Source organism: Octopus sinensis, linkage group LG5 (genome assembly GCF_006345805.1).
Source record: "Octopus sinensis linkage group LG5, ASM634580v1, whole genome shotgun sequence".
Lineage (NCBI taxonomy): Eukaryota > Metazoa > Mollusca > Cephalopoda > Octopoda > Octopodidae > Octopus > Octopus sinensis.
The window spans coordinates 17,612,680-17,622,876 of record NC_043001.1 but is presented as its reverse complement, the minus strand read 5'-3'; the positions used below and the strand labels follow the sequence as shown (position 1 = coordinate 17,622,876).

The 10,197-nt window shown below is 41.4% G+C and overlaps 1 protein-coding gene across 1 annotated transcript in view; it reads left to right on the top strand.

The window, feature by feature from the left end:
- Positions 1-7,583: 7,583 nt before the first annotated feature.
- Positions 7,584-10,197, top strand: part of LOC115211879 (di-N-acetylchitobiase) — a 30,312-nt gene continuing 27,698 nt past the window's right edge. The window contains exon 1 of the mRNA XM_029780618.2: positions 7,584-7,881. Coding sequence (XP_029636478.1) covers positions 7,753-7,881 — 129 coding nt within the window. The 5' untranslated portion in view covers positions 7,584-7,752. The remainder of the gene's footprint in view (positions 7,882-10,197) is intronic.

The window sequence follows — 10,197 nt, the reverse complement described above, 5'->3', positions numbered from 1 at the left end:
ATACATATATACGACGGGCTTCTTTCAGTTTCCGTCTACCAAAATCCACTCACAAGGCTTTGGTCGGCCCGGGGCTATAGTAGAAGACACTTGCCCAAGGTGCCACGCAGTGGGACTGAACCCGGAACCATGTGGTTGGTAAGCAAGCTACTTACCACACAGCCACTATATATATAAAAGAAGCGAATTGTTTCCTGGAATCGAAACGTTAGTCTAGATTTTTCTGTAAACTCCTGTCCATTCTTCTCGACACTCGAGCTAAAAATTCTATGAGATTCGACTGTTAGCCTTATAACCCTTTTGCATCACACTTAAGATAACTCACGAAAAATCCGGGGGGTTTTTTCTAACCTAATTTAGCCATGGAGTCATTATGAATACAGGGCCCAAATACTATTCTTTCTCTGACGCGTATTACTTGGCGCATGGCCGGAGCACATTTCACTTTGTGTCCGTCTTTTGCCAGAAGAGCACCTCTGTCTCTGTCTGTCTGTCTGTCAGTCAGTCTTCACTCATGGCATATCAACGAGGTACTATATAACTCTCACCCTCTTGAAGGCGGCGAGCTGGCAGAACCGTTAGCACGCCGGGCGAAATGCGTAGCCGTATTTCGTCTGCCGTTACGTTCTGAGTTCAAACTTTGCCTGTCATCCTTTCGGGGTCGATAAATTAAGTACCAGTTACGCACTGGAGTCGATGTAATCGACATAATTCGTTTGCCTGTCCTTGTTTGTCCCCTCTATGTTTAGCCCCTTATGGGTAATAAAGAAACATATATAACTCTCACCCTCGCTACTCGTCAACACAGAGAGGGGTCTCCTAGAAATCACCAACAGATGCACGCAACTACTTAGAATACGGACAACAAAACTTTGGCTAATCTTTATACAACAACACGAAACAGTTGTTTTAATATTCTAACTGTAAAATAAAGGCCATTTGAGGTATTATTTTCTCCCCTCAAATAGGAGCAATTACGTGCGTACAGTCAAACACGAACAAAATGCATAATTCAGGTGAAAGCATGTATGTGTGAACCAGTGTCTGTGTGTGTCTTTATGTGTATTTGGTGTGTGTGTGTGTGTGTGTGGTGTGTGTGTGTGTGTGTGTGTGTGTGTGTGTGTGTGTACTGTATATTTCCTGGAAATACCACGTCAATATCCTTTCTAGCAACACTCTTCAACTTTTCCTGATTTCTTTGAATTGTTTTGAAGTTCTCACTTCCTTCCATCATACACGGGGGTCGTTGACCAACATACTCTCATATGATATGACCAACTGAAGTTTATTTCTCTACATTGTCTCACTTTACAGTTCATACATTTCTTCCATCGAAGTCGCAGTGTTCGGACCCCGTTGGTAAAGAAGCTTTCGTCCTGTTGATCAACAAAGTCTATCAACAGCAGATATGACGTCAACATCACTGCGACACTGGTCACCATCCAAATGTTTTTACGTGTTGGGGAACAGATGCCAGATGCGGCCCAAGTCAAAAGAATATCGAGGGAGATGAACCAGTTCAAAGCAACAGTTGCGCTCAGTAGCCATTGAAACCATGGACTTGTGTGCTGGATTGCTGACCAGATGAAACAAGATCCTTTCCGTCAGTTTTCCTGGGCGTTTGATCTTGATAGCCTTTCGTTACTACCCCAGCATTAATGGTGTGGCCCTTTTGAAGATTGTCAATAAACTCAACGCCTTTTGCATCCTAAAAAAGCTGATGCTGTCACCTTCCCTGCAGACGAAACGACTTTGGGCTTCTTTGGAGCAGATGAGGGATGTTTCTGCTACATAGAAGTGATGAACCCAATTCTTATCCTGGGTAAGAAAACGTTTGTAGCGTACACTCCAGTGAAATTCCTCTCTACTCTATTATATATACGTATATACGAACGTAGCACATAACAGCTAATCTTTGGCCGTTATTTGGACTCCGTTGGTTGGTATCTGATTGGTTGGTATTGGTGCAATTTGTCTCTTACTCTGTCGCGCCGATATGCAACCCAACCAATCGGAGTCCCTAAATAAGATCACGTGAGACAGTCTGTTCCCAACTCCAATTTGAGCCTACTGTTATCTATAAAAACTCAACTTCTCGTCTGAAGTTGGTTCCAGACCTTCTAAGGTCAAGCCACTGACCACACGACACAACCAGTTCTAGCGACGACGCCAGACAACACCCGTCCAACAGTATCATGGCGACCTTCATCTTCATCGCCACCATCATGTCTCTCACCAACGTCGTCAATAACATCTCTACGTACACAGCACCAGCAACACTGCACAGGTTCTAACACAGCGCTGTTCGTGAACTACTTCACCATGGTTAACAGCAAACATACAATCGACGGAGATACATGTAGATACGAGGGGCGTTCAATAAGTAATGCCCCTGACCCACTTCCCATAGCAGTAGAGCAACGAAACTTGGCACAGTTATTAATCTTTTTCTATATAGGAACCACCCAGAGTTACGCATTTCTCCCATTGTTTGATGCAGCTCTGGAGACCGTTTTTGTAGAAGACCCCAGCTTGGTTCTCCAACCACGACGTGACTTCAGAAATCAAGGCTGCATCATCTGGGAAACGCTTTCCTTTCAAAAACAACTTCATGGCTGGGAAGAGGTGAAAATCAAGGGTGCAAGTCAGGAGAGTAGGGGGATGGGGGACGAGTTCATAGCCGCACGCCTGTGCTTCTGATCTGTCGACACGCAAGTTGTGGACCGGAGCGTTGTCCTGCAGGAGGAGGATGCCTTTGCTGATCTTGCCCCGCCTCTTGATTTTGATAGCTTCTCTTAATTTCCTCAAAAGTGAAGCATAATAGGCTCCTGTAATTGTGGTACCCTTTGCCAGGAAATCTGTCATCACTACTCCGTCCTGGTCCCAGAAGACTGTGAGCATGAGCTTGCCAGCGGAGGGCAGCACCCTTGCCTTCTTTGGAGGAGGTGAGTCACGGTGCTTCCGCTGCATTGACTGGGCTTTGGTCTCTGGATCATAGTGATGGACCCAGGTTTCATCCTGTGTAATCTGTCTTTTGAAAAATTTTGACTCATCTTCTTGGCACATCTCCAAATTCATCCTCGAGCACTCAACGCATTCTTACTTCTGGAAAGGTGTGAGCAACCTGGGAATCCATCTGGCAGACACCTTTAGCATATGCAAATGGTCATGAATGATAGTTTCCACAGACCTGATACTAATCTTGACCTCATGGGCTATTTGGCGAATAGTTATGCGTCGATCTTCCAAAATGGCAGCCTCTACTTGACAGACAGATGCCTTATCAATGGCAGAAGGGGGGCGACCAGATCTGGGAGCTGTTTCCACAGAGTTCCGACCATGTTTAAATTCACGATGCCAGCGTTTTACAAGGTCATATGATGGGGCATCATCACCATAAGTTACTTTCATTTCATCAAAAGTCTCCCGTGGTGTGCGTCCTTTCAAATACAAAAACCGGATCACTGCTCGACACTCAACAGGCTCCATTTCACACTTGACTGATTTCAAACACATGTAAATCAGAAACCACATTTAGTTCAGAGCTGTAATTTGCCACTTAATCTATAGAGATATCAATAATTGCACATGCAAAATTTCAAACAACTGCAAGTGGGTCAGAGGCATTACTTATTGAACGCCCTTCGTATATCAATAAATCTTTCATAAGCATTCTACGCTGTTGTGTCTCTCTCTTTTCCAACTGGTACATTATATGTAGTATTTCAGCCTTCTGTGGGGGTCTTTTCAGAACATTGTCGTTATTAGATGGTCACACTACACATCACCTTGACCGTCTATACGTTCAAGGAAACCTGCTGGATCTTCCTCAAGCAATATCAGATTTTCTTGTAATGGGATCAGCCTGCTACGCTTTTGATCAGGTGTCAGAAAATGTAGTACCCACCGAGTAGAAACCTTCGCCATGCCAAGTCCATTGCGCAGAATATTCTCAACTCTCTCATAGGATATGCTAATAGGATTGGCTATTTGATTTATAGTTAGTCGCCTGTCATCCATTACCAGGTGGTGAACACGATCAATGTTTTCTCGATGGTAACAGTTGCACGACGTCCAGACCCAGGGTCATCTTCAAGACTCTCCCTTCCCCTCCGGAATTCAGCTGCCAGCTTTTGCACTATTGACAAAGCTGGCGCATCGTCCTCTAATATAGTAAATAACAACCATACCAGTATGAATGTCTTTGAGGGCTAACCCCATTTCTGCAAGTACTTGATAACACCACGATGTTCAAGACAAGTCGCTACTAGTTATACTCTTTTACTTGTTTCAGTCATTTGACTGTGGCCATGCTGGAGCACCGCCTTTAGTCGAGCAAAATCGACCCCGGTACTTATTCTTTGTAAGCCCAGTACTTATTCTATTGGTCTGTTTTGCCGACCCGCTAAGTGACGGGGACGTAAACACACAGCATCGGTTGTCAAGCAATGCTAGGGGGACAAACACAGACACACAAACACACACACATATATATATATATATATATATATATATATATATATATTATATATATATATATATATATATTATACATATATACGACAGGCTTCTTTCAGTTTCCGTCTACCAAAATCCACTCACAAGGCTTTGGTCGGCCCGGGGCTATAGCAGAAGACACTTGCCAAGGTGCCACACAGTGGGACTGAACCCGGAACCATGTGGTTGGTAAGCAAGCTACTTACCACACAGCCACTCCTGTGCCTTATATTTGAAGTTTTCTTTGAACAGTTAGATGTCAGTTTACCTTGAAAGAAAAATGCAGTTATCAATAAGAAGTGTTGAAATTAATGCATGCAAGATTTCACAGGTCTAGCATCATCCTTCATAGTCAGCCTGTAAACCTTTCAGCCCACCCTCGTATCATTCTCTTCCATTTTGCCCGATCATGAAAGGCTCCTGATTGTTGAGGGCGATCATGTATGTAACATTTGCATCAAAGACTGCATGTCATTTGCCGGCCTAAAAAGTTCCACAAGTGCTGCTCACTCGTGAGACCAATTCTGAAATAATCCAAGCAATGGCTATACTCGAGAACGGGGAAGTGTCCAACATATATGTATATATAGTTGTCCTCGAAGCCAAAAATATGCACTTGTATATTTGTCAGTAGATGACATATATATATATATATATATCACTGTGATCACCGTGACAGACCAGGCTATCTGATGTTGCTACACATCGCTGGTCACACTTGTTTTAGCCTTCAAATGACGCCACCCCGCTGGCTAAGCGAGCAGGCCAATAGAAGAAAGAGTGAGAGAAAGTTGTGGAGAAAGAGTACAGCAGGGATCACCACCATCCCCTGCCGGAGACTCGTGGAGCTTTAGGTGTTTCCGCTCAATAAACACTCACAACGCCCGGTATGGGAATCGAAACTGCGATCCTACTCTAACCACTGGGCCATTGCGCCTCCACACACACACACACACATATATATATATATATATATATATATATATATGTGTGTGTGTGTGTGTGTGTGTGTGTGTGTGTGTGTGAAGGCGCGTGGCTTAGTGGTTAGGGGCATTCGGCTCATGATCGTAAGGTCGTGAGTTCAATTCCCGGCGGCTCGTTGTGTCCTTGAGCAAGACACTTTATTCCACGTTGCTCCAGTCCACTCAGCCGGCAAAAATGAGTAGTACCTGTAATTACAAAGGGCCAGCCTTGTCACACTCTGTGTCACGCTGAATCTCCCCGAGAACTACGTTAAGGGTACACGTGTCTGAGGAGTGCTCAGCCACTTGCACGTTAATTTCACGAGCAAACTGTTCCGTTGATCGTATCAGCTGGGACCTTCGTCGTTGCAATCGACGGAGTGCTCTCAATATATATATATAATCAACAAGAAGGAGTACGGTTGGACATTTATTTGCAACCACTACAATTGTTTCTGTGTAGCGTAGTTCTCCTCTTGTTGACTCCAACTTATTCAATTATTTATTCACACACTACAGAAGCCCAAACACAAATCTGGCAGAGCGTATAATACTATTATTGAATAGAACCGAGTGAAATCCGAAGGTGGACGAGCTTTATACTGCATTCTACTACGTTCTTAACAGAATATAACAAAACCCTGGATTGAAGTCTGGAGAATGAAGTCCAATGCTGCTTGCTCGCGACGGTATAACACTGAAAGAGAGGACAAACAAGGACAGACAAACGGATTAAGTCGATTATATCGACCCCAGTGCGTACCTGGTACGTAATTTATGGACCCCGAAAGGATGAAAGGCAAAGTCGACCTCGGCGGAATTTGAACTCAGAACGTAACGGCAGACGAAATACCTATTTCTTTACTACCCACAAGGGGCTAAACACAGAGAGGACAAACGGATTAAGTCGATTATATCGACCGCAGTGCGTAACTGGTACTTAATTTATCGACCCCGAAAGGATGAAAGGCAAAGTCGACCTCGGCGGAATTTGAACTCAGAACATAGCGGCAGACGACATACCTATTTCTATCTCTTTAATACCCACAAGGGGCTAAACACAGAGGGGACAAACAAGGACAGACAAACGGATTAAGTCGATTATATCGACCGCAGTGCGTAACTGGTACTTAATTTATCGACCCCGAAAGGATGAAAGGCAAAGTCAACCTCGGCGGAATTTGAGCGCAGAACGTAACGGTAGACGAAATACGGCTACGCATTTCACCCGGCGTGCTAACGGTTCTGCCAGCTCACCGCATTGCCAGAACTAATAGCGAAGTTCTTATCGTTGGCAGCTCGCCTCACCAAAGTGTCAGGTGATGCCCGTCACGGCGCTTGGCTTCTCCAACGCTTTAGCCTTGCCATCGCCCGTGGTAGTGCTACGAGCGTACTAGCTTGCTCCAATAGGTTCCGTTGAACCTTGTGGTGTGCAACCAATTGAAGCCCATGGTGCTGCATCGGTGTTTTTTCTTTCTTCTCTTTTGCTCTTTTTTCTCTCCCATTTTTCCTTTCTTTCCCCGTCTTTTTTCTTTCTTTGTTTTTCTTTTGTAAAATCTTATATTATGGAAGAATCATGACTATTGTTTAGGATTTGTATTCTCATGTAGTTTTGTATTATTCATGGATCTTTTCGGTTTGAACGGCAAATTTTTAAAATAATTTCCATATAACTAAAAAATTTTAAACTTCGTATACTGGTAGAATGTGTTTATAAAACATCTTTTTCTCTTAACTTTCTTGAGAAAATTATGTAGTTTGTAAGATATTTGTAAGATATTTTCTTCATTCACCGGATTCTCGTTTTCGACGACGGAGATCCCGTATATACAAAAAAAAAAAAACAGGAATCCGTGAAAAAAAATCAGAAAGATCTATTTCGTTTGTTGGGGGACTTTGCGCCAGGTCGACCAGTGTTATGTATGTATTTAATAAAAAAAAATTAAAAGTGAAAAAAAAAAAAAAGTGCTAGATAGTTCTGGTCGCTCCGACGGACGAACATCAATCAATTAACCCCCAACACTGTGTGCTTGGCAACATAAAAGCAAAACCAATTAGGACAGGTCTAGCATTTCGATCACGTGAGAGAGAATAACAGGTTCTCCATATAATAAACAATGCAAGGGCGATAATCGTTTATTTACGTAAACATTAGCAACCCGGTCGGTGCGTCTTTCTATCTCTGGTCTTCAACCCTTGAATCGAGAGGAGAAAAGAAAATACAACGTAGAAAATATCTGATAATTATACAAGTACCTACAATTTGTTATTCGTTTATTTAATCGTGGTCGAAATGTCTCCGATTAAATTTATTTACTTCTGTTTCTCAATATGCTGCTTGTTGTGTAGTTTAGCAGCATCACTTTGTCCGTGCCAGGATTCCTCTCTCTGTAATGTTGTCGAGAAAACTAGAAGCAATGAGGTAAATATTATTTAAATATTATTTCACATCATCTCTGATTTATAATGACCTATTATCAAAGGCATTTCAGCCGTGGCTGCCCTATTTTTTGTACACGACACTAAAATATATTCATTGTATGTGCGTGCGTATACACACTCGCACACACATATATATATACATACCTGTATATATATATATATATTATATATATATATATTATATATATATATATAATATATATATATATATATATATATATATATATATATATATGTGTGTGTGTGTGTATGCACACGTATATTTATCAATAGAGTGGGTGTTTTAATTAAAAGTCGGAGATAAAGAATATATACACCACCCGTTTTTGGCATAACAAACACCCTGACCCTGACCCCTAAACACCTAGTGTACATATTCTTTACTTTCGCCAATCAAAATATACTGTATTGTAGATACAGTAAAGGATCTATAGTGCTATATATATTAATTAAAAATTATACATATTCACAAACGCACATACACACTCATTGGCGAATGCGTCATTGCTATTAAATTTGGATGGAGTTTGGCTGGTGTTTTATTTTTTTTTTTTTGCTCGCAGAATGATACTATTTCTTTACCACCCACAAGGGGCTAAACACAGAGGGGTCATACCTATTTCTTTACTACCCACAAGGGGCTAAACACAGAGGGAACAAACAAGGGCATCAACCTCACCAGCAACCCGCAGCAACGTTCCAAGCGTGCTTCAATGGTCATTAGAAAGGTTTCCCAGCGCCCCCGAATTTTCAACCTGAAGTGGTTATTCGTTTTTGTTTTTAATGTTCCGAGACCTCTCACCATTTACCCGTTCGTCGGCAATACTTTTGGTTTTTTTTTCATATTCGTTTATTACACATTATTTTACACCCAGTACACTATATATTTTTTTCCCAATTTTTGTGACGGGGTGACTCAGGTCAAACACTGGAGTTTAAAGATCAAGGTCTGAATTTTCCGAGTCCCCACTTTTTTTTTTCCATATTCGTGTACTACATATTGTTTTACACCTATTACTCTGTTTTTTCTTCATTTTTCTGACCGGGTGTCGAGGTGGGGGTTACTGGATCGTGTGAATTATCCGAGTCCGCACAGCAACCACCTCCTGTCACAAAAAATTGAAAACGAAAATAGTGTATTATGTGTAAAATAATGTGTAAGAAACGAATATGAAGAAAAAAAAAATTTCGCCGACCGACGGGGAAATGATGAGAGGACTCGGAACATACCCGATGTGAATTTTCCGAGTCCTTTCTCTGCATCCCCCCCCCGTCGCCAGCGCGTATTTTTTTTCATATTTGTTTTCTAAATGTTGTTGTACACCTATTGCACTATTTTGTTTTTTTTTTTGCTCGGGTCAAACACTTTAGTTTGATGATTTGTTTTCAATTGTGTTCTCTGTTTCGTTCGTTTTTTTAATTTAATTTTTTCTTTTTTTTTCCCCTAATTTATGTCATGTTTCACAACAAATTCCGCATTCTGTGGGAAAATTGAAAAAAAACAAAACAAAATAAACTTATGTTTATGACTAATTGATTATATAGTATGACCAATTAATTATGTAGTATGTAATTAAGTAATAAAGACTACATGGATATCTAAAAAACAGTTTGAAATTAGATGTAGTTTGTTGCGATAAATTTCTTTATTTCTTGGGCAAGTTTCTTCTTCTATAGCCTCGGGCCGACCAAAGCCTTGTGAGTGGATTTAGTAGACGGAAACTGAAAGAAGCCCGTCATATATATATATGTATGTATATATATATATATATATATATGTGTGTGTGTGTGCATCTGTGTTTGTCCCCCCAACATCGCTTGACAACTGATGCTGGTGTGTTTAGGTCCCCGTAAATTAGCGGTTCGGTAAAAGAGACCGATAGAATAAGTATTAAGCTTACAAAGAATAAGTCCTGAGGTCGATTTGATTCGAATTACTGCGGTGCTTCAGCATTGAAATTTATCAATAAAAATTATTGATCTCCAAAATGTAAAACGCAATTGATGACAAACCGAATGAAATGGAGTTTAGCTTGGCGATACTCTTAAGATTAACAGTCCAGTTTCACTTACATGAATCTGAATCCCTCATCGTATCTTTTTTGTTTTATGGGTGGCCACTGAGGACGCGCCCGTCGCGAACTTACGTGTCATATGCTTGAATTCAATTACGTTGCTATTTGTGTGTTATGCGTGTGTAAAGACGTAGCCATGGCTGAACGGTTAACAAGTTCTTTTCGCAACATCGAAGTCGCATGTTCGTTCTCACTGTGTGGCATCTTGTGTAAATGTCAGT